At 41.5% G+C, this 22,641-nt stretch overlaps 1 protein-coding gene across 5 annotated transcripts in view; it reads right to left on the reverse strand.

Moving 5' to 3' along the window:
- Positions 1-22,641, reverse strand: part of PHACTR2 (phosphatase and actin regulator 2) — a gene marked incomplete at its 3' end in the record, with an annotated part of 257,615 nt that overhangs the window by 179,624 nt on the left and 55,350 nt on the right. The window contains exon 1 of one of the 5 annotated variants that reach the window (XM_082730796.1): positions 6,259-6,393. The exons of the other annotated variants lie outside the window; for them this stretch is intronic. Within the exon in view, the coding sequence (XP_082586922.1) occupies positions 6,259-6,271 (13 nt within the window). The 5' untranslated portion in view covers positions 6,272-6,393. Of the gene's footprint in view, positions 1-6,258; positions 6,394-22,641 lie in introns of those variants that run through there. 5 annotated transcript variants of the gene reach the window in all.

Here is a 22,641-nt window from a genome sequence, read left to right on the forward strand (position 1 = left end):
GCACAGGTAAGGAATTCTGTGTTAACTCTATTAGCATGTGTGAAAAAGGAGTGAGATTTAACTACTATCCTATGGCATTCATGTGCGATGACATATCGTTTAGAAAATGTTGGGTTACGGATTTCCCTACTCTGCCACCAAAACGCTTCCTTGCGGACTCTCCGTATCTCTTCTACTGTTTCTTCTTGACCCAAGCAAGCTACCTGACAAGAATTCCTATTTTATTTTATGGACATAGGAAAATTCCTTTTGCCTTTGGAAAGATGAGTGGTTGCAAAGGAAAAAAACCACTCAGAACTAATTCTAACAATCGGGGGGACAAAAAACCCAAATCCAAAATTTTGTTTTAGAAACAATGACTTTGTCGTCCTTCCCTACACTCTGAAGCCGAGACTGTTGGTTCATTCTCAGGAGGTCAAAGCCCCCTCTGAATTAGAGTACAAACTCAGAATCAGACCCATAAATACAAACTGATGGTTTCTAGAGGGGTGGGGCTGGGGAAATGGTCCAATGTGTGAAGGGCAGTGGGAGACACAGGCTTTCAGTTATGGAAAGAAGTCACGGGTATAAAAGGTACAGCATAGGGAATATATCGATGATACTACAATAGCGTTGTATGGAAACAGATGGTAACTACACTACGGTGAATACAGAATAATGTATAATAAACTTGGTGAATCACTATGTTGTCTACCTGAAACTAATGTATAATAATTTGCCAACTGTACTCCAAATAAAAACAAACAAACAAGAAAATTTAGTACACTTTTCAAGTACTTTTATGTACATGAACCTATATTTCCTTTGACTTCTATAATAATAATGGCACGTTGAAAATAAACATTCCAAAAAGCAATAAAATTCTTTATTAAATTTTAATCTCTCCCTGAGAAAAATAGCTTTACATGAAACTGAGGTGTTCTTAGAAATACTTCTTTGAGGGCACCTGGGTGGCTTAGTTGGTCAAATGTTGGCTTTCAGCTCAGGTCATGATCCCAAGGTCCTGGGATGGAGCCCCACGTCAGGCCCCCTCAGCTGGGAGTCTGCCTCTCCCTCTCTCTCTGTCCCTCCTCTGCTTCTCATTGTCTCTCTCAAATAAATAAATAGATAAAGTCTTAAAAAAAAAAAAAGAAATACTTATTTGATGAACTATAAAATGCTACAATATCACAATGGACTTCACAATAAACGCAAAGGAAAATACTGTAATTACTTGTTTTATAGCAAATAAAATATTCAATAATAAGCATTTTTATGATGTAAGAGGCATTTCGGAAAATAAGAATCAATTTCTTTTTTAATTGAAAAGAAAATCTGTTCGAGATTTTTGTCAAGTATGTTAAAAGAACTAGCAACACTATGTTCTCCTACATTGAAGCTTTTAACCCCAAACTGAAAAATGCACACACAAGCACATATATAAAATGCATTATATGCATGCAAATGTATGTATATGTATGTATGTGTGTATATAACATTATATTCCTAAAATGTGTCACGGTTAACAAAACTAGAGCTACTAAAACCAAGATATCATGGAAGTAAGGGATGAGAGGAAAAAAAATTTAAATTGCACCAAATATAGTTTTCAAACATAGTCAAATGTCCTAGAAAGCATTCATTTCCAAAACAAATTAATTCACATAGGAAAGTCTGCTCCATTAGGTAACCCTTCTCCTGAATCACCATCTGTAGCTGTTTAGGAACTTGGCGATGGCAGCCCTAGATGCTAAGGTAGATTCTCCTAGGAAGGTTTTTTGAACCAATTTGAAATAAAATGTTTGTGCTTACATTTTCTTATATAACAGCCTAGCCTTCACCAAAATTATTTCAATGCTTAGGGGCATGTTTCTCTGGACCTGGTCTTATCTCCATCTGCTTTGACAATATTGTCAAGAAGCATTTGAAAGTCTCTTTTCTCTACATCACCTATAGGATCCCCCCACAGCCTGGGGGGCCTGGGATAAGGAAGCAGTAATTGCTGTTGGGTTTACTGGGATGAACTAAACAAATCAGATAAAAATAGAAAAGATTTTAAATTGGAGGTAACAAACAAAAAAACCTGCATTATTCCAAATCCATGGTTAGTAAGGAATTTTATGTGCATGTGCACTTGTGTGTGTGTGTGTAAGTCGCCACTGAACAGCTATTGGGGCTAGTGGGTAACACAGAGGTATTTCAAACTCAACAAGCCCCAAATAGAACTCATTGACTTACTTTAAAACTCCCCTGTATCCCATAGTATAGGATTATTATGATCCTAGATTCTCACTAGAAACCCCCAAAGTCTGCTTTGATTGGTCTCCTCCCCCTACCTCCTCATCTACTCATCAGGCTCTCCTAATGCAATGCACCCTTCAATCCTACCCCCATTTCACCATTGACCTCAAGTTCCAATTATGCTCTTGGTACAGCCACATGACTGGTGTCTGCCTCGAAGTGCTTACCTTTCCACACCATCATCACATTGCGAGAGCCATCCTGCTAGAGGACATATTAATTCATAAAGCAACCCTGCTTCAATTTTTGGATGGTTCTTTAAAGAGCCAACATGCCTTGAGAAGGACTGTATAACAGCCACTGTACCAAATTTTACGTGTAGTATCTTATTTTCTCTTCACAACAATCCTATGAGATGGATACAGTTAGTGTTGGCACTCAAAATTGATAAAATAAAGGAATGGGCTTTAGATAGCTTGTTCATGGTCACTGGGTTGGTTGGTGGCAGAGCCAGTGTTCATCTCAGATCATCTGATACTCTTGATCATTTCTTTATGAATCTTCCCTCAATCTGGTTCCCTAATAACCTCCCAGACATTTTTTTACAACATACTGGTGGACTGTGAATTTCTAAAATTTATTTACTGTGCCTCAAGGGTCAAAAGCCTGGAAGTCACGAGGCTGGGATGTAAGCGGTGGGGGTGGGGGGGTGCACAGTGATTCTCCCAGCCACCAGCTCCCTTCCAAATGAGGGTGCCTCTTAGGACCACACTCGGTAGTGGAAACACCCTGATCTCAAGCAATGAAAAATCTGCCCCACCAAGCCTGCAGAACTTTTGATAATACTCTGTCCCTGTAGAATATGAAATAACATTTCAAAAGCATGGTTTTTCCGACATCAATCACACACTACTAATCAACTTTGCTGCAACATCGCTTCCAAGACTCATTCAAGAGAACCACTTGAGGAAGGGGAGGGAGAGGACACCAAAGCAGGGGCAGAAGAACCTCGACTGAGGCTGTAGTCACAGACTTGGTACCGGTAAAGGACCACCGTTTAAGTTGTTACAGAATTTATAAGAAGAAACAGTCACATAAAAAAGAAGAAGAAAAGGTTAGATATTGCTAACACTGCCCTGACGTATTCCACACGCACTGTTTGATAAATATTTTATTGTTATTCCAGGAAAAGCTTTTAAAGGAATACCTAAGCCAGCAATTATAGGGGAGGGATGTCTCCTTCTCAGAGATGGTAGGCATGCCAAAGACAGCTCTCTGTAAGGAAAGGGTGGACAGACTCACATGCTTGCTGAACTGTGCACAGACAGGCGTAAAGAGCCGGAGGCCCAGGCAGCACACTCTTCCTATGTGTTAACGGCAGGAACTGGGAACATATCTCCAATGCAATGTTGTGTGTGATGTTAATACATGAGATGTGCTGGGCTTGTGTGTGTGTGTGTGTGTGTGTGTGTGTGTGTACTCTTAGTTGGGTTTCTGCCTCATAATTATCCAAACCCCAAAACAGAAAGCCCTGCCGGAAGAAGGTCTTGAAGCTGCTAATTTAATGGTGAGAACTGTATCCAGCTCTGACCTGCCAGCCTCGGCCATTGGGGCCTGAACCCATCACTGACTGGACATGTTTAGGCAGACTGTTTAAATCAAATGGGAGAAACTGCAGTGCTCCAAGTTAACGGGGGGGTCTTCGTCTAATGCTGAAGGTATTTCCAGGGATTTTTTTGTTTGGTTGGTTGTTATTTTTTTATTTTTATTTTATTTTTTTGGCCACTTACCAGTACTATCTTAAATGCCTTGCCATAGTCAATTCAATTTATTGAAGTGCATGTGTGTGATGAATGTTTACATTTCCCTGCTATAAGAGAAGCTGTTTACGTCATCAAAAAATTACCATGAAAAGTCATCACTGACAGCTACTTGGCCATTTTAAGATGTTATTTCTGAAGTATTCAAACAATGCAAATTAAAAGCCTGTTATTCCACTCGAAGGCATATATACCTATATTGGAAGTTTCACCAAAAATTTGCAATGATCTAGAAATTGCTGCTTTAAAAGTCACTTGACAAGGTGCATAAATATTCTTTCTTAAAAAAGATTTTGTTTATTTATTTGACAGAGACAGCAAGAGAGCACACAGGCAGAGCAGCAGAAGGAGAGGGAGAAACAGGTTCCCCACTGAGCAGGGAGCCCAATGGGGGGCTCGATCCCAGGACCCTAGGACCATGAGCTGAGCTGAAGGCGGTCACTTAACCAACTGAGCCACCCAGGCACCCCAAAGTGGATAAATATTCTTAAATGTGTCAGGGGCAGAGGTATTTTATTAATGCTATTTGAGAGCATAAATAAATATAAGTACAAATTGAGAAAACACTTATCCCCCCAAGCTATAGTTAGACTAAGAGTAAATCATAACCCTCAGCATTTTTTATACCTATAAAAAGGCTGTTACAGTAGTTTCTTTCCTTTTCTTAAATGGCCTTTAAATAAATATATGAGTCAGTTAAGAAAGGCATTTACTTGAATTAAAGTGATAATTCTGCCAGGACATTAGTATAATTAATTGTGGGTGGCAGAAGTTTTAAATGAGGCTAAATTAGGGATTCTGGTTTATTTATTTTTTACTCTCTCTACCTCTATAATTAGAGAACTTTTTGGTGGATCTTGAAATTGTGCCTTGTCATGGATTATCCTACCTATGACAAGCCTCATGGCATATTTTTTTAATGACCAAAATGGGGGTTATAATATACACATACACATATATGCATTTACATCAAACCAGCATCCTTCCTACTACTACTATTGCTACTACACACACACACACACACACACACACACACGTGTGCGCACGCTCTCTCTCACACACACACACACGCACACATTCCTCCGACACTTGTTTTGTCTCTTCCACAACCCTGAAATTCTCCTCCCTAATATTTCACGGTTCCGATTCATTTCAATGCCTTCAACATCAAATAAAAAATTATTTTAGTCACAGAGTTTATTCCTGGTAAACTACTTCATAAAAGAACTCCAAATTTCTTCTTGCCTTGCCTTCAAAATTTCTGCTCGCCAAGGCTACTACCTGCAACCAAGGTCTGAAATAGCCACATGTCACAAACAATCGTGTTTTACTAAACACGGTGGTCTTCCCGAGGAGGAGGAGGGCATGTTTTGAACGCTGCACCCGGTCAGCAGGGCTGACCGCTTCTCGAGGCACTGGAGGGCATCACTACGAGAAACTGAACTAATGAGGTTCAGGAGACAGAGAACCCACAACCCATTTGAGAGAATTCTGCAGTTAGTGTCAATAATACTGAAATGAGGAAAAGATACCTTCTAAAAGTTCAATACAGCAAAGAAAAAAAAGTTCTGCGTGAGAGATAATTTTATGCTCATCATGTAACTAGAATTAGAGTATTTCAACAGCTCTATCTGTCCAGCTGGTAAGACATTAAAAACAAACACATTTTAAAAAGGTCCATACATGATGGGCCACTCATGTCTACACTCTGAAATTAAAACCTCAGAGGATATTGAAACATTGTCTACATTTCATCCTAATGTGAAGACGCAGCCCAAGACCCAAGAACTCATCTGCTATTACACTGGGCAGATTTAATGCTCAGCAAAAAAAAAAATTGTCTTTAGCTCATTAAGTCCATCTACCTTTTGCTACCCCTTCATAATAGTTTTTTTTTTATCAACTGTATGCATTTTTCACCGTCTGTTCTGAGCACAAAAGGATCGCACAGCACACTTCACGCAGCCTAAAGAAAATAACAGTGCAGTCTGGAAAAAGGGGAATGTGGAATTAGAATCTGCATTCCCAATCGCTGAACTTCAAAGCAAACACTGATCGCCTAGTGGACAACGCAGCAGGGTTAGCACATTCCATGTCTCCCGGGCTTGAACACTGAAGTGCAGAATAAGACCAAAAAATCAGCAAACCTTCTGCAGCAAAGAATGCAGCCTGCAAACGAGCCCAGAGGCTGCGAAGAATTCACGCTGGCTTTACCTACCGGCATTGTCCATGTCTCAGGAGTGGCGAGGCGGGTTCTGTGAGCCTGGCAGCCGCAGAGCCCCAGCTCCTCTCCTGGCTAACGAAGCACCCTGCCCTTCTGCTGATTATGAATCCTTGCTGGCAGCACACAGAGCATACTTCATGCACTGTCTGCAGGAGACACCGCCAGGAAATTTATACCTCCAAGGATGACAAACAGCCATTAGCTCCATTACAGGCTGATTAAGAGAGACTGAGCCTATCAAGTGGATACTTGAATCCACTGGGGTTTTCACCTCTGTTCCAAGCAAAGAAGAAGAAAAAAAAAAAAAAATCACTGCAATGTTGAATGTACTGCACATTTCAGAAAAGAAGTGCACGTGCTATGCAGAACACGGTGCTTTTCCAAAAGATGCCCGAGCAAACACGAGCAGCAAGAGGCATAGATAATTAAAAGGTAAAAAGGAATCTTTAAAACCTTAATGAATTATCCTTTCTTTGGGGCCGATCTAAATGTGGTCCAGCCTTTATCACTGACATCACCGAATGACTGGGCAACTTTTCAATTTAGGATTTTAAAGTTTGTGGTTGTGGTTTTGTCACTATCATTGGGGGTGGGCAGGGAAGAACAGAAAAACCATTTTCAAATAAAGGCTCTCTCATTTTTGCACTAATTAAATGCAAAGGAGCTGAGTATTGTCATCCTGCTTTAGTTTTGTTTTCATCATGACGAGGTGTCCCTATTCCTGGTCAGAATTTCTGCCCACCTATCCTCGCAGAGAAATTCAGAGGAATTTCACTAACCATCACCAATAACACTAGAAAGAACTGTCAAAAGATATCAGGGGACCTTTCCACATGTTATAGTCTGTAGCCACCTAAGGAACAGAAAGCTGAGGATCAAGAAAAATGCATTTATGAGCACAGGAAAGTACATTTCTTTTCTTTAATTTGACCATGCAAAGACACAAAGGCACCTAAAACTACTTAGGATATCAAGGCATGAAGATGGGCGGAGTGCTGAAGAAATTGTGTGTCCTAGCCTGTGGCTGTTATGACACTCGGTTCTGGGGACAGCACAACTCTGATGTCTACATGCTCTCAGATACAGTGAAAACATTTACAGCACCCTCATTTGACCTGTGATACAATGAATCTACAGGACAGTAAGGGTCTACAGCTTTTTTATTTGACAAGATTTTAAAAAACAGTGGTGGTGTTATCAGACCCTCAGGGTTGTTTCATTGGAAAAGCAATTCACTTATTTCACATTTCTGTATGCCACGGGCATTCCTGGTGACAATCCACTTGCAAATTATTTATAATCTTGTCTTCCATTTCCACAGCTTCCAAGTATGTTTTTACCATTACCTCCAGTTTCCCCATAGATTTGAGGTTCCCTCATTGTTTAACCAAAAGAGCCCATTTATGATATCCGTACTAGTACAAAAATATTTTCTTCAAAGAAAAGTTGAATTTTTGCCTTGAGACTTTATCCCCCTTATTTCAATTCTGTCACAATTCTTAAGACTTAGCACTCTATTAATTTCAAAAAAAAAAAATTCTTCACATCAGCTTTTTTAAATGCCGGAATCCCGTAAGACTGCAATCACTGTGGCTTCCGTACCTTGTCTGCTTGCCCTGATTAGGACCGCCAAGCACCCAGACGGAGAGTCATCGGTAGAAATCTAGGGCAAGTGAGCTAGGAGTTAACAGGAAAATATGAATGACAAAAGGAATGACAAAATTTCATGAAGTTTGGTATTTTGGTAAGCAGAAGCTAAGAAGTATTATGTCCTGACAGTGCACATTGACCCCTATGAACACATTTGTATTGGCTCTTGTACACGGTTCAAAATGAGACTCTCGATTATTTTCATTAATACAATTCAGTCACCAAATTATAAATGGATTGCATGCCAAACGTTTGTTTTGTCGGTCATTTGAAAAAACATTTGTTCTCATAAATACTGATTAGGTTCCAAGGACAGACCATTAAACGCTGCTTAACTCATGACATGATTTATATAATGACCATAATCTTGTATACACAATTCCAAAATCCAGTTCTGAAAATCTTGAGGTTCTTTGTTTTTTTTTTTTTTTTTTTTTAAGTACGGCTCCAAAATACATTTGTGCCACAACATGACTCAAAGGGATGGGAGACTACTTAAGATCTTTGCTTATCTCACTTTGAATAAATACCATGGTTTACAACAAGAGGTTTTTTTTTTTTTTTAAAGACTTTATTTATTTACTTGAGAGAGAGAGACAGTGAGAGAGAGCATGAATGAGGAGAAGGTCAGAGAGAGAAGCAGACTCCCCATGGAGCTGGGAGTCCGATGCGGGACTCGATCCCGGGACTCCAGGATCATGACCTGAGCCGAAGGCAGTCGTCCAACCAACTAAGCCACCCAGGCGTCCCTACAACAAGAGTTTTAATGTTACTGTTACGAGAATCTGCTCAGACTCTGCTGGGGATGATACGCCATATTTTGTACATGTATTATGTTGCCTTCCTAAAATGCAAAAATTCTGAATTCTCAAACACACCTGACCCCAAGGGCTTCAGATGAGGGAACATGGTCCTTCAGTACCTTTTTTGCAATTTAAAAGGGTGGAAAATCATCCTTTATACCATTTTGCCACAGGCTCTCCTTCCTTATTAGGAACACTCTAGCTACCTCCCTCCTCTAATGGGGACCCTACTCAAAGGTCTCCAGCTGCTTTGGAAGACTATTGTGAAACTAATGCCAAGTTAGCTATTGGGGATGAGGCTCTTTGCAATCAGCGTAAGTTGCTGCGGACACATCTGCTCTGTGTCCCTAAGCATTTGCTTCCAGCCCCCGCTGCCCCTCTTTTTTCCCTACCTGCCATCAGGAGTTGGCACTGTAACAATGAAAAACCACAATGAGTGCAACATTTTCCTCAAGCTCCAGGGAGAATCCACTCCCTCTCTTGATTTCATTCAGACCCATAGTCTGAATGACTGACCCATAGTCAACGTGCTCTAGTTGTGGGGACGCCTGCATAAGAAATGTTTACCAGGCCCTTTCTCATCTTCCCAGAGATGCTGTGTGGCCCAGCAGGAGCACCAATAAGTTGAAAGGTCTATAGCATGTACTAAACATAAGCTTGGTTCCTGTGTTTATTAACTTTCCCAAATGTAGATTCCTTAGTTCTCTTTGAATCAGACTAGTATGGTTGAGGCAGTGGTGAATTTGGAGCACCTGTATCCTAAACACCCCCAGTGCCATCCCACCTACAGAAAGAAGGTTTTAACCTGTCACAGAGCCGGGATGGAGAAGGGGGTGTTTAAAGAACTGTAAGCCTGAGGTTGTTCGCTAGGTGTTTGCAATTCCAGACCTGACCTGCTAAGGTCGTAACAAGACTGACTACCAGTGGGCGGCCGGAGCTTTCAGATGCGCACCTGCTGATAACCTGGCCATTATCATATCATTCTTTGATAACTCTATTAGCAATTCTCTCTCAGTTTCAAAGAAGAAAATGTTGCAGCTTCCTAGAAAAGCTCTGCTTATTTCGTATTATTTCTTAATCTTCCTACCAGACGCTTTCATATGTTGGGACACAGAGGGAGATAAGTGGAATCATGCTCTCCCTTTCCTGGCTATCGTCTGACTGTAAGCCAAGCCCAGGTAGCCCAAGAGCAGTGCAAATGGTTACTGTGGGGACCAAGAAGCAGACACATTTTTCCAAGAGGCGTAGCAACTCCAGAATTATAGGCTAAAAATGTCATGGTTTGGCTTTAAGGGGACCAAGTGGGATACTTCTCCGTAAAGTTAGACTTTGTTCCTTAGAATGGAAACATTAAGAGAACGAATTGTCCACGTAATTATATTGCTTGGCCCAGCAGATCCCTCAGATACCGAGAGCACCCTATCAGCCTTCTTGATCTTCTCCCTTTCTCATTCACCCAAAGAAATCAAGAAGTGCTAGGATAGTGACTACCAATTAGGAAGTAGTTAAGCTTGCTCCTAGTTCCTTTGGGAATATATTCTACTGGAAATCTGTTCTGAAAAGATTTCAGATACTGCTTTTACAAGAACAGCTAATTGCATATTGACAGTGACAATGAGCAAAGTGCTTGGATTTATAACGCTCCTAAGTCCTAAACCAAATCCCTGCACTATCAAAAAAAAAAAAAAAAAAAGTTCACAAGAGTAAGTTTTGTGACAGATAGTATTTCCAGGAGGAACAGGGCAAAAAAATTAGACATTTATCTACTGTTCTATTATCTGGACTTTAGGAGAATACTTACTTGACATGCCCATGTTTTCCATTATTCCTAACCACTGTCCTTTGAGATTTCTCTTCTGGTGTAAAGTGGGAGGGGGTGCCTCCAGAATTACTTATTAACATTTGCTTCTCTTCCCTTGTACACAGTCCTTTAAAAAGTCCTTCTTTTCACATAGACTTAAATAATACCTTAATGTGAAGCTATGACACTTTTCAGCGTACTTGAAACTGGGCTTGGTGTTTAGACTTTAATGAAGCTATAACTATCAGACAAGGTCATCTGATACGTTTGGTCAAGGTAGTTTGGTGAGTCCACACTTGGACACCACCTTCTGCTCCACACACAGAGCAATGATAGATAAAATATTAAATAGGTCACAGCCAGGCTTAAAAAGCTAGATAACCCTTCCACGAACCAGAAAGGAGCCAAAAGCTCAAAGTAATACTAAGGCTTCTGCTCAGGCTCCTGTGCTCAAGGCTCAAATGAGGTTAGAGGCCCAGCATGGCTCCTACGTGGTGATGTGAGAAGGGTGGGGTGAGAGCCAGGCTCTGCTCCGATCAAGTCCCCTGAATCAAGAAAAGAAGTTGGGGGGGAAAAATGACTATTGACCCATTTCTAGAAGCCATGACTTTATCAAACCTAAATGGGCACGGGGAAGATAAAGCCTCAAAACCAGGAACAAAATCAGCTCCATGCTGGTTCCCTCCATACTGTGTCAGTAATATTCCCCTCAAAATCATGCAGGAACCCCAAGATGTCTTTGCAAGAGCCGACTTCAGCCTGGAAGAGCAGAGGGCAAGGTGGAGGCAACTTCAAACCACAGAACTATGAAAGAGGGGGAGAAAAAGAGAGTCAAAATCAAACAAAAAAAAAAAAGCAAAAAAAAAAAGCCAAGACAAAACTTTCCACTCAAAATGAACATGCGAGCTGAATTCCAAATTAGGATTGCTAATATTTCCAAAGCAAGTAAGTAAAATAATCAATAAAACATGATTTCCATCTTGATGATTTCAAGGTTATAGAAGAGTCTCATAAAGATTTTTTAATAACTGTGTTTATCAAAGAGATAAGTGAAAGCATGACATCAAAAACAAATAGAAAAAACAGAAACTGAGACAAAAATACAAGAATATGGAAGATAACTCGCAGGAAATCTTGGAAATGAAAGAGAGAGTCATGACATTGAGACCAACACAGACTTCTCATTAGCAATCACTGATGCCAGCAAGCAAGATGCTGAAAGAAACTGTCAACCTTGAATTTCACGTTAGGCTATACTCCCTTTCATGAGCAGAACATTGGCACTTTCATAGACAAAGATACAGAGATTAAAAATTACTAAAGGATGCACTTTAGCAAGATGGAGAGTATACCTAGAGAGAAGGCACAAGATGAAAAACTGAGTTAGAAGCTGATAACATGTATTAGTATATTTAAATAACTATTGATTGTGAGACAATCATTTCAAAATTAACAAAAACACTGAAAAGCAGAGGTCAAACTGGAAAACATAACTAAATATGAGGGGGATGTTCTATGAGAATTCTGAGTGTCAAAGGAGAAGAGAAACATTAAGAGAAACATTGAATAGTTTTAGATTTAGATTCAGACATAATGAGTAATTTTAGATTTTAAATTGGGAGATATAGGGATGCCTAGGTAGCTCAGTCAGTTGAGAGTCTGCCTTCATCTCAAGTCCTGATCCCAGGGTCCTGGGATCAAGTCTCACATCAGGTTGCTTGCTGTGGGGAGACTGCTTCTGACTCTGTCTGCCTCTCTTTCTCTCTCTATGACAAATAAATAAATAAAATTTAAAAATAAAATAAAATAAATTGGGATTTTTATTTATTTATTTATTTAAGAATAACCACTAAAAGAATAGAAGTAGTTTGGTTACTTACACTAATAGTCTCTATAGTAGATTGAATATTTACACCAAGGAGGGTGCAAAGTGACCCACTGTTATGAGGAAATAAATAATTAGAACTTCTATTAACACTTAGATTTATATAAAAGTGAAATTGTTAAGCTATAATAATATTTAATATACAGAGTTTCATGGCATCTTCACATCTCTAAATGCCAGACTGAAAACATAAATAGTTCCACAATGTGGAATCAACATAGATTAGGAAGCTCAATTCTTTATCCGGTTTGAGCAGCTTCAAAATGAAGAATTTCAGTGAATTTTCTGTTGTTTTTCCTTTTTGTGTGTGAGTTTTCAACTCATTTGCTAAAATCCAAAGATGGAGTACATATTGATCAGTTTTCAAGAAGAACCAACGACAATAGGCAAGAAAGCCATTTACTAGCTGAATTGCAACCAAGAATTTGGATGAAAGGTTGCTGGCAATGAATTACAATTTTGCAAGCTCAAAGGTACACTCCTTCAAAAAGACCCCTTTCTAACTCAGATTGTCATTAAAGCCACGTATCAAGATAAACTCCTAGAGAACCAAACCATGGGCTTGCTGTTTCTTACAAGATTTAAGATTTAAGAGCTTAAACCATGATTTGAAAATTAATAATGCATTCTGTATCTTGCCTCCTTAAAAAAATTAGTAATTTTTGCCCATAGGACTTTAGTCTTATTAAAACAAACTTCTGGGGTGCCTGGATGGCTCAGTTGTTAAGCATCTGCCTTCAGCTCAGGTCATGATCTCAGAGTCCTGGGATGGAACCCCCCTGCATCAGGCTCCCTGATCAGCATGAAGCCTGCTTCTCCCTCACCCACTCTCCCTGCTTATGTTCCCTCTCTTGCTGTCTCTGTCAGATAAATAAGTAAAATCTTAAAAAAAATAAAAATAAAAAATAAAACAAACCTGTTATTTTTGAAATATTGTTTATTTCACCTTGACCTTGACCTTAAAAGTATTTGTTTTTCTGCTACATAATATACATGATATAATATTACAGTGGTCCATGTATATAATTTCTAAATTAATATATACATGTATCGAGAGAAAATGCTAATTTTTTCTGATTTAGATTACTGCAGTGTTCTGCTTGCCAGCCATCTGTAGCACCAACTCCCTCCATCAAAATTCCGTGTGTTCCCCTGATTCTGATTCTACTCTTTGTTATGTCTCTTTTTTCTTTTTTTAGGGCCCGCTGCTATTACCACAGAGGGGTCTGCATATCCACCTTCTCTCTGTTGGTCACTGAATTCTCAGGTACAATCTCACTCCCTTTGCATCTCAGCAGATCCCATGTCTCACTTCTTGGAAGAAGGGTCAGAAGGGTGAACTTTTCTTTCATGAACCCGTACCTCACAGGGGGTATAGCTCAGTGGTAGAGCATTTGACTGCATGAACCCTTACCTCTTAATATGCTCTACCAAGGTTTCCCAAACTTATTTCACCTCCTCATGGTATAACTCTTAGAACTCCAGTAGAACTCATGCTTATCTGACTACAGTCTGGGAAAACCTAGTAAAAAAGAAAAAAAAGGCATTTAAGCCATAATTTTTGTCTCGAACCTTTCTGGCACTTCATGTTGGTTTTGGTTACTGCTCCTATAGTGTGACAAAAGACAGGCTTCCAACCGTGTGCTCAGGGAGGTCCACTTGAACACAGAAGTCCCTCATTAGTCACAAAAATGAAAGTCCAGGAGTGCATTTCTCTTACCGTAACGATACAAAAGGATGAGAGGCAATAAAAGATCCTTTGGACCAAGGAGTGCTCACTGGAAGATCTTACTTACAGTGACTCTCAAAATAAATGCGTTGGTGGCTAGAAAGCCAATAGAAGCCACCAGCCCATCTCAGTGAAAGAAACCAAGAGAAACATGACAAAGTCACAGAGAGATGGTTTCCCAATGTGTAAGATATATTTAGTTTTTTCATTCAACCAATAAGCCTGGGTTGCCCCACGAAGTAAATCCTGGCATCCAAATGGGATTTCCTGGGTGTGAGGCTAGTGTGCCTCAGCCCCCGGGGTTGTAGCCCAACACGAAATTGAAGGCAGACCTGTGCATTGGCTTGGCTTGGCACAAACATTCAGGGGAAGCCTTGGGCTGTTATTGTGAAAACTATCTCATCAAGCATTGCCTAGCGACTTACCCCCAGGAGGGTCTTTCCCCAGATGATTCTGACTGCAGGAGACCACTGACAAGTTTCTTCTTTCTCTTCCAGATCTGGAACTCAGAACTGATACCTGTGTCTGGGTTACAGGCTACTCAACCTAAGAGCATATCACATTTTTGAGCACTGAATATTGGCCAGGCACTGTGCCTAATTCTTTCCCTGTGCATTATCTCACTTAAGCTCAGCAATAAGATCGAGTTCAGTACTATTACCATTATTCCCATTTTGTAAATAAAACAATTAAGACTTGGAGAGGTTAAGACGAACTTAATTCAGGTTGCACAAATTAGAGCTCTGGACTTAAACTTAGGTCATTTTTACTGTAGTGTCTCCATCTCTACTGTCTAGATGCTACAGTATTTACCAGGAACAGGGAGGCTCTCTGGAGAAACCCAACCGCTTTTTATAAAATCTTGTTGGTCGCATTCCCAATTTTAATGGCAAAGAATAATTTCTTTTAAGGCTTCAAGTCTCTGTCTCAATTTTACTAATAAAACATGTAAAGCTAATCTTCTGTGCCTTCAAAAAAAAAATCTACTGGTCTTCAAAAGTACTCAGAAGCATTGGTATGAAAAGAAACATGGTAGAATTTCTGCCTGTAAAGGGATACATGCCTCTTTCTAAATTCCAGGAGATAACTGCCTTTAAAAATTATTTCTGAAGGGAGGCTAAATTATAAATCTATAAATCAAAGCAGAATGATATATGCTTACCATTATCCAGATCAATTTATTTATCACTTCAAGGATTTTTAAAAATAGTTTTCAGGAATTTTACAAATGCTTTATTATGGCCATTGCTCAAAAAATTATTGAGTTGGCAGCGATATAGCCGGGTCCCCGGAATGCAGAGGAAGGCATCTGTCTGATTCGGTGCTGAGTAATTGGCAAAAGAGAGCTCCTGACTCCATCCATCACCCAAAAGCGTGGCCTGTTGCTTAAAAGACAGTTACAGCTGCTTTGTACATGAGACTACTGTTAAAACCAGCAACCAGAGGGAAAAGCGGGTTCACGGAAACTTCTCCAGGAATATCACCTGAACAGGTTCTCTCTATAAGCCATCACACAGTAAAAACACGACAATGCTCATCCCAACCAGTTAGCAAGGTCCCCCCCGCCCCAACAGACAGATGGCTGCCACGTACACACTGGCCTGAGAGCAGCTTGTCACCTGAACACTCAAAGACGACCATCTCTAATAGGCTTTTAGAAAGGGTCAGGGTACTGTTCTCCACGATGAGCAATCAAGGGCTGCCAATTGGCCATCTAACCAAACCCGGCCTGCTAGGTTTGGTTAGATGAACATCTGGTAAGGCCAGACCTTGAGAGCTTCCGGCAAGGCATATGCTCTCAATTTGCTGAAATACTCACTACTCCCTATTGTCTTCTACTGAGCTGCACACACCTATGTGACCTGCCTGGGTCCTGAAAGTGTTTGTGCCCAAGTCAGCAGCATCGACTGAGGACCTCTCACACCCCTTCCCGACTCATAGTTTTATAGAGAAATTGTGGGATATTTTAATTAGCTGTATAGTATGGAGAAAGAAGAAGGTTTAGGCTGGATTTTTTTTTTTTTTAAGATTTTATTTATTTACTTACCTGAGAGACAGAGAGAAAGAGAGAGAGCATAAGCAGGGGAAGTGGCAGGCAGAGTGAGAGGGAGAAGCAGGGTGAGCAAGGAGCCCATGTGGGGCTCGATCCCAGGACCCTGAGGCAAAGGAAGACGCTTAACCAACTGAGCACCCAGGCAGGCACTCCCAGACAGGATCTTCAAGCGCTTTTCCTGCAGGATGGCAAGGGCAAAACCACTCTCCAACCAAGAAGACTTTCTTCCTGGGATACTTCTCTGGGATTCATCAACCAAGGTATCCTGGGTTCTGAGGGACTTCAACTTAAGCAGCTGAACATTTTTTTAGTAACAAGGTGTTTCTTACCTTGGATAATTCCTGATGAAATAATGTATCGATTTGCTCCACTATAATGTATAGCCCCTGAAAGCAGGGATCTAGTCAGTCTTCACAGCTCTGAGACTATTATTAAGTGCTCAGCAATTGTTTTGAGAATGAGTACCTGATGAGGTAAGTGACGCACAGAGAAATACACAAACACGGTGGTTCAGCAGGGCCCATTCCTAACCTCAGCCCCTTCACGTTTCACCAACAGGAGAATTCCATCAGGTCAAAAAGGTACGGGTCACTTTTTTTTTTTTTTTTCACTCATTCATCAGTTTCTGACTGATCTCCTTAAATAGCCCATTGAAAATGTAGTTTCCTCTTACAAAAGTACATTTTGGTATCCATTAGTAAAAAATGGTAAGTACTATTACTTACTTAGGCTTCAGATTAATTGTGGAAATGATTCTTTTTCACCATGTGGCTTTTAGCTCTTTATGCAGGCACCCACTGAAGGAAGGAGTCAACTACCCAAATTTCTTGTATCAACGTGGGACACAGAGAGCAAGCTAAGTGCTGAGTACGTGGAAGGTATCAGTGAGCTTGCCTGGTTGATTTAACTGGAAGCTGAAGTCTCAGATATTTCCTAGTAAGACCATTGTTCCAAGGAAATGAGGGATAAGATCACAAGTTTAATGACTAGGATCTCATCTTGTGCTTAGGTTTCCCACCACTAAATCTGGCACAGATAACAATGAGCATCTAAATGGTTATAGAGGGGACAGAGGCCAAGATGGGCACATAGGCCAAGTTCGGGAGCCGGTGTGGTTGCTCTTAAACAATGAGTTGTCCTATGGTGCTTTCTCTCCTGAATTCACAGTTCTGCTTTCAATTTGTTTTCTGCATTGCCTTTTCATCTTTTTAAAATTAAAAAAAAATTCTTTTATATTTTTTAAAAATTATTTTATTGAAGTACCATTAGTTAACATATTCTGCATTACTAGCGTCAGATGTAGAGCTCAACCATTCATGCGTTGGATATAACACCCAGTGCTTATTATATCACATGTCCTCCTTAATGCCCATCACCCAGTTACCCCCTCCACCTTCCCTCCAGGAGCTCTCGTTTTGTTTCCTATAGTTAAGAGTTTCTTGGGGCCCCCGGGTGGTTCAGTTAGTTAAGCGTCTGCCTTTGGCTTAGGACATGATCTCGGAGTCCTGGGATGGAACCCTGCATCTGGCTCTCTGCTCAGCGGGGCTCTGCTTCTCCCTCTCCCTCTCCCTCTGTGCTCTCATTCAAATAAATAAATAAAACCTTTAAAAAAAAGTCTCTTATGGTTTGTTTTTGTGTTTTCATCTTTATTAGTTTCCTGTTGCCACCAAAATACATCACCATAAATTTAGTGGCTTAGAACAACCTCGATTAATTCATACAGTTCTGGAGGTTAGACATCTGAAATAAGTCTTATGGGATTAAAATCAAGGTATCGGCGGAGCTGAATTACTTCTGGAGGCTTCAAAGGAGAATCCATTCCTTGTCTCTTCCAGCTTCTAGAAGCTGCTAGCCTTGGCTTATGGCCATATCACTCCAGTCTCTATTTCTGCTGTCATATTGCCTTTTCCTCTCTGACCTCCTTGCCTTTCTTTTATAAGGACTCTTGTGATTACACTGAGCTCAATTAAATAATCCAGGATAATTTCCCCCAATTCAAGGGTCCTTAACTTAATCACATCTGCCAAGTCCCCTTGTCATGTAAAGTAACATATTGACAGGTTCTGGAGACTAGGAAGCAGACCTCCTGAGGGGAAGGAGAGGGAGACATTATTCAGCCTGCTACATCACCATTATCTTAACAAACTACAAGTCATCAAGCAAGTTATTTTAAAAGTTCCCTCTCTCTGGGATCATGCTGAAGGACAGCCCAGATGCCCCCCCTCCCCCCTTCTCCTCTAGGTGCACCTGAGGTCTTAAATGGGGGCTAATAGGTAGAAAGCGTGGTAGGTGGTGGGCCGGTTCCAGAAGAGGCCATAGTAACAGCAGGATCTGAGCAGGGAGTGAAAAGGTGTAGAGGGATTATAAAGAAGAGTTTCAATACCATGGATTTGGGGGACTTCCCAGAACCTAACTGCACATGGCATTCAAACAACTGGGTCCAGGATGCCCCTGAGGCTAACACCAAAAGTGCTTAGGCCAATGTTGGGTTAAAAATTCAAAAATTTTTAAATAGGAGCACAGCTGAAACAACACAATTCCCTTCAACCTTCCCAGCACTCCTTAAAGGAGTGGAGAGCAAGCAGCTCAGAAGCAGCATTTATCCCATTTCTCGGAGACTAGGCTGAGTACCTGTCTTTCTGGAACTCACTGGGTTTTCCCAATGACTACAGTGGATTTTCCCAAGATAAAAATGAATGGATTCTTCAACAGTATGAAGAGTGAGAACATGGGAGGGGAAAAGATACACCAGGAGTAGAAAGAAAGATCCAGGGTATAGGGCACAATGATGTGGCCTGGATACGGGAAGAAAAACAAAGGAAGGAGGGAGACAGCAGTGAGCAGTAAGGGCAGGATGCTGGGCAGACCCGAAGGAGCGGAGGTGAGGAGGGGGTGCTGAGTGAGTTCGCAGGACTTGCCTCAAGTGTAGCAAAGCTCTCGAAACAACCCAATAGTTGGATGCCTTGATTCTTACAGAGAATTGGTATTTCTATAGCTAAAAACCATTCACTTACTGAAAACCCGTTATAGTATCCATTCACAAGTGTTCGCTGTCAACATTTATTACTGGTACTCTGACGCCAACATAAATAAGATGGTGTGTTTGTTGATGAAGCTCAGGTAGATAAGAACCTCTGCTACGAGCATAACCACCAAGAGGGATCTGAGAAAGATGGCCTGTCTAGTTAGTTGCCCTCAACTTGGAAAAATGGAACGTCTGCTGAAAAGACACAGTGCCAAGACAGAGGAGGCAAGGAATAGGGTGATAGGTAGATCTGGCTTCCTGGGGACAGGGCAAGCATTTTCCATGGCCAGTTTTGCAAGACTGACTCTCAAGGTTCAGTTGCCATCCGCATAGGGCTGTAAAATATCTACAGTTCATTTGAGAACAATTACTTACTTAAGTTTGATGACTAGTAAACTGTGTTAACTTCATAGAATCTCTAGAAACTGAATACATTTCCAATATGCTCTTATTCTTTAAAGTGCTATTTTAAGAGCCCCCCCCCCCCCCCCCCCCCCGCCCAGGAGCGATTACTTATATCAGAAATAGTTTGAGCCCCTGAAAAACTTAAAAGGAGTTTGACTGGAACAAACTCTCCTCTAAGTGAGTCTACCTATAACCCACCTACTCAGTAGACAGGAAGCAGTAGGAAAAGGTTACAGAATTAACATTAAAATAGTAACATCAGCAAGCAATGATTCACCAGTGTGTTTATCTTTAGAGGGCTAAATTAAGTAGAACATTCTGGCAACATTCTTTTTCTTTATTCTAACAGCATTCTCTTCTCTCCTTAAAAACAACAACAAAACAAACTCTAGCTCTCTTCACAAAAGCCTTCCCTCAGGACAAGGACTGATGTCAAGCTCTGTTCCCCTGAAATTTGGGTAACATTTTAAATTTGTAATTTCAAATGTGAACACGGAACTCAGATCCATGGCTTGGAATTTTCACTTTGTATCTGTTTAGCAAGGCTTTCTACAGCGTTTGCTTTGGGCACATCTTACAGCTTGCTCTGTGAAAGCCTGAATTAAAAATATGTTAGCTCATCAGTCATTTGAGTCTGGAAACATTTAAATAATTAAGCTCCAAACCCAGTCAGCACCAGAAAATGCTCATGACCCTGGAGATGTCCTGGGCTCTATCAGCTCTGCTTTAATAGATCAAAAGACTCCCCCAGAGCTCAGTATATATGTGGCACAACCACCACCCCCCAACTAGTGGGATGAAGCCCTCCATTTCAGTTTTATGCTGAATAAAACTAGGATAGCTACCTCGTTCCTTTACCTCATTATCCTTTAGTGTGTCACTTGACATACATCCCTCAGCTCATATATATTTTAGTGGGCATCTTATCATTGCACTTATTACCAAGCAACATGGTTCCTTGACCATCTATATTTTGCATCAAATGCGTCACACCTGATGAAGGTTCCTAGATTTGTTCTTACTACAAGAGTCTAAAATTGGCTTGCTTCTAAAACCTGATCTGAGAATGTAATAGAAAAAGACCTGTTTTAGGAAGCTATGTGTTATTCATAAAATCATTATGTAATCGTCTTCATTTCAGAACCTCTTCCCTCAGCTGAGGCGTCTGAAGAGGACCTCTGCTGAAACGGCTGACTGGAAGAAGTGGGTCAGACATCACCATGAACCCGATTTGCCCCCACCAATAGCCTGGTTAATTAAAGCAAAGTGGGGCCAAGAACTTTATAGTGAGGCCAGCACAGTCTCCGAGCCCAAGGCAGGAGTCAAGACCTGCTTGCCTAGAAGCACAGGCTGTTGGCTCCAGACCCATGGATGGCAAGCTCTAGAGGAAGCCCACGTGCCACCAACTGGGTCTAGCCAAGGCCAGTGCTGAGGCAGAGGCCTGGGCTTGCTTTCTGGACCAAAATCAAGTCAAGGGCATGTCTTACTCCACTTCCTCAGAAGCAGTGGTGATACCCCGTCTTCATTTAGAAGAGGATTAGTGGTGTTCGACCCATGCCAACCCCTGTGTATTGTTTCCAAATTCCGCCAGAACATTTTCATGGGCTCTAAATGTCAGTAGGTAACTTTTCATGGATTTTCAGGTGAACAGCTGCCACCTGAAATTTATTCTCCACATTCTTTCAGTCAGCACGCCCTGAGCACCATCCTCGGCCAGCCACGGAGCCGAGCGAAAGGTTGACACTCTTGAGAAGTCACAGCGGGGCAGGGAGATGAGACAGCCACAAAGTTACAAGGGAAACCCACATTCCATGTATCTAAACACTGAGATTATAAATCAAGTGAAGAAACTGTTAATTAGAAGTTGTTCTATCCTCACCTTAACAAACACACCTTCATAATGATCTGAAAAGTGGCCACCCTGAGAGTTGGCTTCCTGCCTGAGGTCCACCGTTCTCTGCTGTCCCCAGGCCCGTCCTGCTCTGTAAGAGCGGAGAGCTCTGCTCATACCCACATATGCACTTCTGTCAGCACGGCCTGCTAACGGCCCCCCTTCTGGCCTACGGGTACGAACACAAGCAGTACACCCTCATCCTCCACACTCACCCTCAGAAAGATGGGTCCAGGGAAGCAACTCAGATAGATCTGGAAGTGAACTGAGAGCTGTTTGGACCAGGAATTCCAGGCCCCCAACGACCCGAGGCATCGCCCAGGGAAGGGGGTCCAGGGTCCAGGCGGCACGCTCCCTGGCATATAAGTAAAGGGGAACTGAAAGAGGCCAAGCCCAGAACAAAGGTAACCTTGTGCCTGAGTCAAGGGGCCATCACCTGTTTATATTGGCATCCTCTGAGAAGTCCCTAATTCCACATGGCCTTCACTGGCCTCAGGTCAGAGACCCATGGTGTCACCGTTATGTCCTGCATCCTTCCCAAACTTTCCAGCCACCTCCAGGCTAGGACCTCTTCCATGCCACGTTCATGCTATTCTTGGGTGCTTGGGAGGGAACATTCTGCTGCTCTCTCATAACTCTGGGCTGGGGAAGGCAACCTCACGGCTCTCCTAGCCCCACAAACTCCATCTCGGCTCACATGCCACACCAGAGGACAGAAGGTGATGGCACTCTCAGGCAACCTGCCTACACTGCCACACAGATGTTTCTTTGTCTTTGTCAGCCTGCTTGACGCAAGGTCACTCCAACAGTGTCCTAAATGGATCTGAGTCCTTCCGTCTCCGTGAGTATCTACAAGCCATCCTTTCTAGCCTTTGACCCCATGCCAGGCCTCAGCTTCTAAAACTCCAAAGTCAAGAGCTGGCTTAACTGTTCTCTGCCTAGGGCTCGGTGCAGAAGAAGTGAGTGCAGAAGGCCCCGCTGCCTGGACAAAATGAAATGTCACAAGGCACAAAGAATTACAATGACAAAAAAAATTTGTCAGTACCTCAAAATATTGTCTCAAAAACCCTGATAAAATTATGGTGAGAAATGCTATGCTTCCTATACAAATACAATTATACTGACCCACTGTGCG

The sequence above is a fragment of the Mustela nivalis genome (genome assembly GCF_964662115.1).
Source record: "Mustela nivalis genome assembly, chromosome: 5".
Classification (NCBI taxonomy): domain Eukaryota; kingdom Metazoa; phylum Chordata; class Mammalia; order Carnivora; family Mustelidae; genus Mustela; species Mustela nivalis.